General features: G+C 41.7%; 1 protein-coding gene across 1 annotated transcript in view; it reads right to left on the bottom strand.

Moving 5' to 3' along the window:
* Window positions 1–325: 325 nt before the first annotated feature.
* The window catches only part of zgc:171482 (zinc finger protein), a gene marked incomplete in the record, with an annotated part of 46,543 nt that continues 44,503 nt past the window's right edge, over window positions 326–2,365 (bottom strand). Inside the window, 1 exon segment of the mRNA XM_035663421.1 lies at window positions 326–499. Coding sequence (XP_035519314.1) covers window positions 478–499 — 22 coding nt within the window.

Below are 2,365 nucleotides of genomic sequence, written 5' to 3'. Positions count from 1 at the left end.
TGTCAGAGCACTTGGGGGACGGCTAGTTATTATTATTACTGCTGCTCTATGACGATCATTGTATTGTTGTTGTTATTACCACTCTGGGCAACGCACTGACATCAGTTCATTTTTAGGATTGTGGTTCACACAGGAGTTATATGGCAATACACAGCCGCGAGTCTTCTGACGGCTGTTGGTGTCAAGAACTCATATCAAACACTTAGGTGCTGAATAAATCTCAGATATATTTTTAGATCAAAGATAGAAATAAACACACTCGCAATGACCCACACATACATACTGCAGATGCATGCGTGGGTGCCCATGACACCTATACACACGCACACATAACCACACACACACAGACACAAACATGCACTCTTAAGTTACTCCGCACTACTTTCTCATTCTCTGTAGTTTCAAGTCCTCTTTTCTGAAGTTGTTTATTCCAGTAATCTTCTTCTTCTTTCCAGAGTGACCTGTCTCTGTCGTGGCTTACTGCTGGTGTTGCTTCAGGCTGGAAAAACCAAAAACACAGGAAAGGATTTGTTAGTCTTGTTTTGTCTTTGACACAGGCAGATCCGACAAGACAGGCCTCTTTAACCACGGGGAACATCAAGCCCACTGGAGGAAAGATATTCTGTTTCTGCCATGCTCGGCCCCCAGGAGGTAATCTCATTTACCTGTAAATCTATGTCTCATGCCATTCTTAATACAGCGTAGAGAGCTAAATAAACAAAGTTCTCATTTGTAATGTATCAAGACAAATGTTCGGAGATGTAACATTGTACGATGCATTGCTTTTATTCCTCTGCTGCACTGAAAAAAAATTCCTTTTACCAGGAATGACAGCTCTACTTTATGTGAAGCATTAACCAATAATCCTGTTTCACAATCTTCTCATAATTACAGCCGTCTATAATGCTCTCTATCTGGCTGTTCCCCAAATTAAAACAAAGGAGAAAGATAGGAGCATAAACCCTCATGTTTAAAGTGCAATAATTACTGTGGATTTGGTCTTTATCTTGAGCTGCTGATTGTTTTTCATGATGACAGGCGCTGCGGCTGCATTCTGTAGCTTTATCGCCATGAAACAAGGCAAACTCCAGAGGCAAACACGCCACATTTAATTAAAAGAAAGAGATACGTTGGTTTGAAGCTAATGCAAAGCAACACCCACCTTATCGAGTAAGCATTTTTTAGTTAAATTTATTTGCCCCCCACCACCCCTCATAGGAAGGTGGAGTTAAAGGCAGTGAAGTCTTCAGTAATCCCGTGGCTGATATTTGCAAAGTATAACTGTAATGACAATACCAAATTAACATTCAGAGCTGGTCTCAGTTATTCAATTGTCTGAGTGTCACAACAGAAAGTAATACAATATCTCTTTCATCTCTGCAGCTTTTTGTATAATTGTTCCTCTTGTTTAGCTTTTTAACTTAGTTTCATGGTGCAGGTTTCAAACGTTTTCGCCTCAGTCTGGCTTTAGCCCCGTCTGCATTTGTTAAGAGAAATAAAAACAATCAGACACGCGTAAGGTAAGAATAAGATGTTTGTCTCAATACACCGCCATTGCTCTGAGCCTGAAATGACAACATGTCCCTCACAAACAGCACAACAAATTCCACCATTTTCATCAAAGTCCTTGTTAAAATGCCACTCCTCCACCGTGTCCTAATTGGAGCGTTGCCACACACACACACACACACACACACACACACACACACACTTTGAACGCTGAGATGGAGAGAGAAAGAGGGAGGGAGGCATAGGCACCCTAGCTGTCAGCACCTATCCCGGTAATGGCTGTTAAAACAGTGGCCTCTACACCCTGTCTGCTCTGTCGGGACTCATCTAGCACTTTGGACTCTCTGAGCAGTGGGAGGGCACGACTGTGGTTGCCTGTATTGTTGTTTGGGAGGGGACAAGTAGCAGGGAGGAGGAATAAAGGGGAAGTACAACAAGAGCAGAGGAGCAGTGTGAAAATGGTGTGGGGCAGAAAGAGGGTTCCAGGCAACCAGGAGGAGCTGCAAGAATGATAGAAATAAAGCAAGAAGTCTGTCCACCAGTTGTATCCGAATTATTAGTACATCCTTCATACTTCAATGTAGTTAGTGTATGAATACATACTATTGGTGCACAATCCAGAATGTGGATTTGTGGAATGTGTTTCCCATGCAAGGCTGCAATTATAAGTAATAAGTCATTTATTTAGTTTTGTCTAGAGGTTCCTACTGTTTTGTGGCCTTTTAAAATGAAGCTCTTTTTACTTGCAACCCTTCATGAGAGGTGATGACTTCAGCATGAATTATGAGTGCTAGGGCTGCAACTGACGATTACTTTCATTATCAGTCTGTTACTTTCACGAATAATTGTTGAATCT

Source organism: Morone saxatilis, unplaced genomic scaffold, assembly GCF_004916995.1.
Source record: "Morone saxatilis isolate NCDOM2014 unplaced genomic scaffold, NCSU_SB_2.0 Contig19, whole genome shotgun sequence".
Lineage (NCBI taxonomy): Eukaryota > Metazoa > Chordata > Actinopteri > Moronidae > Morone > Morone saxatilis.
This window is presented reverse-complemented; position numbering and strand designations above follow the sequence as displayed.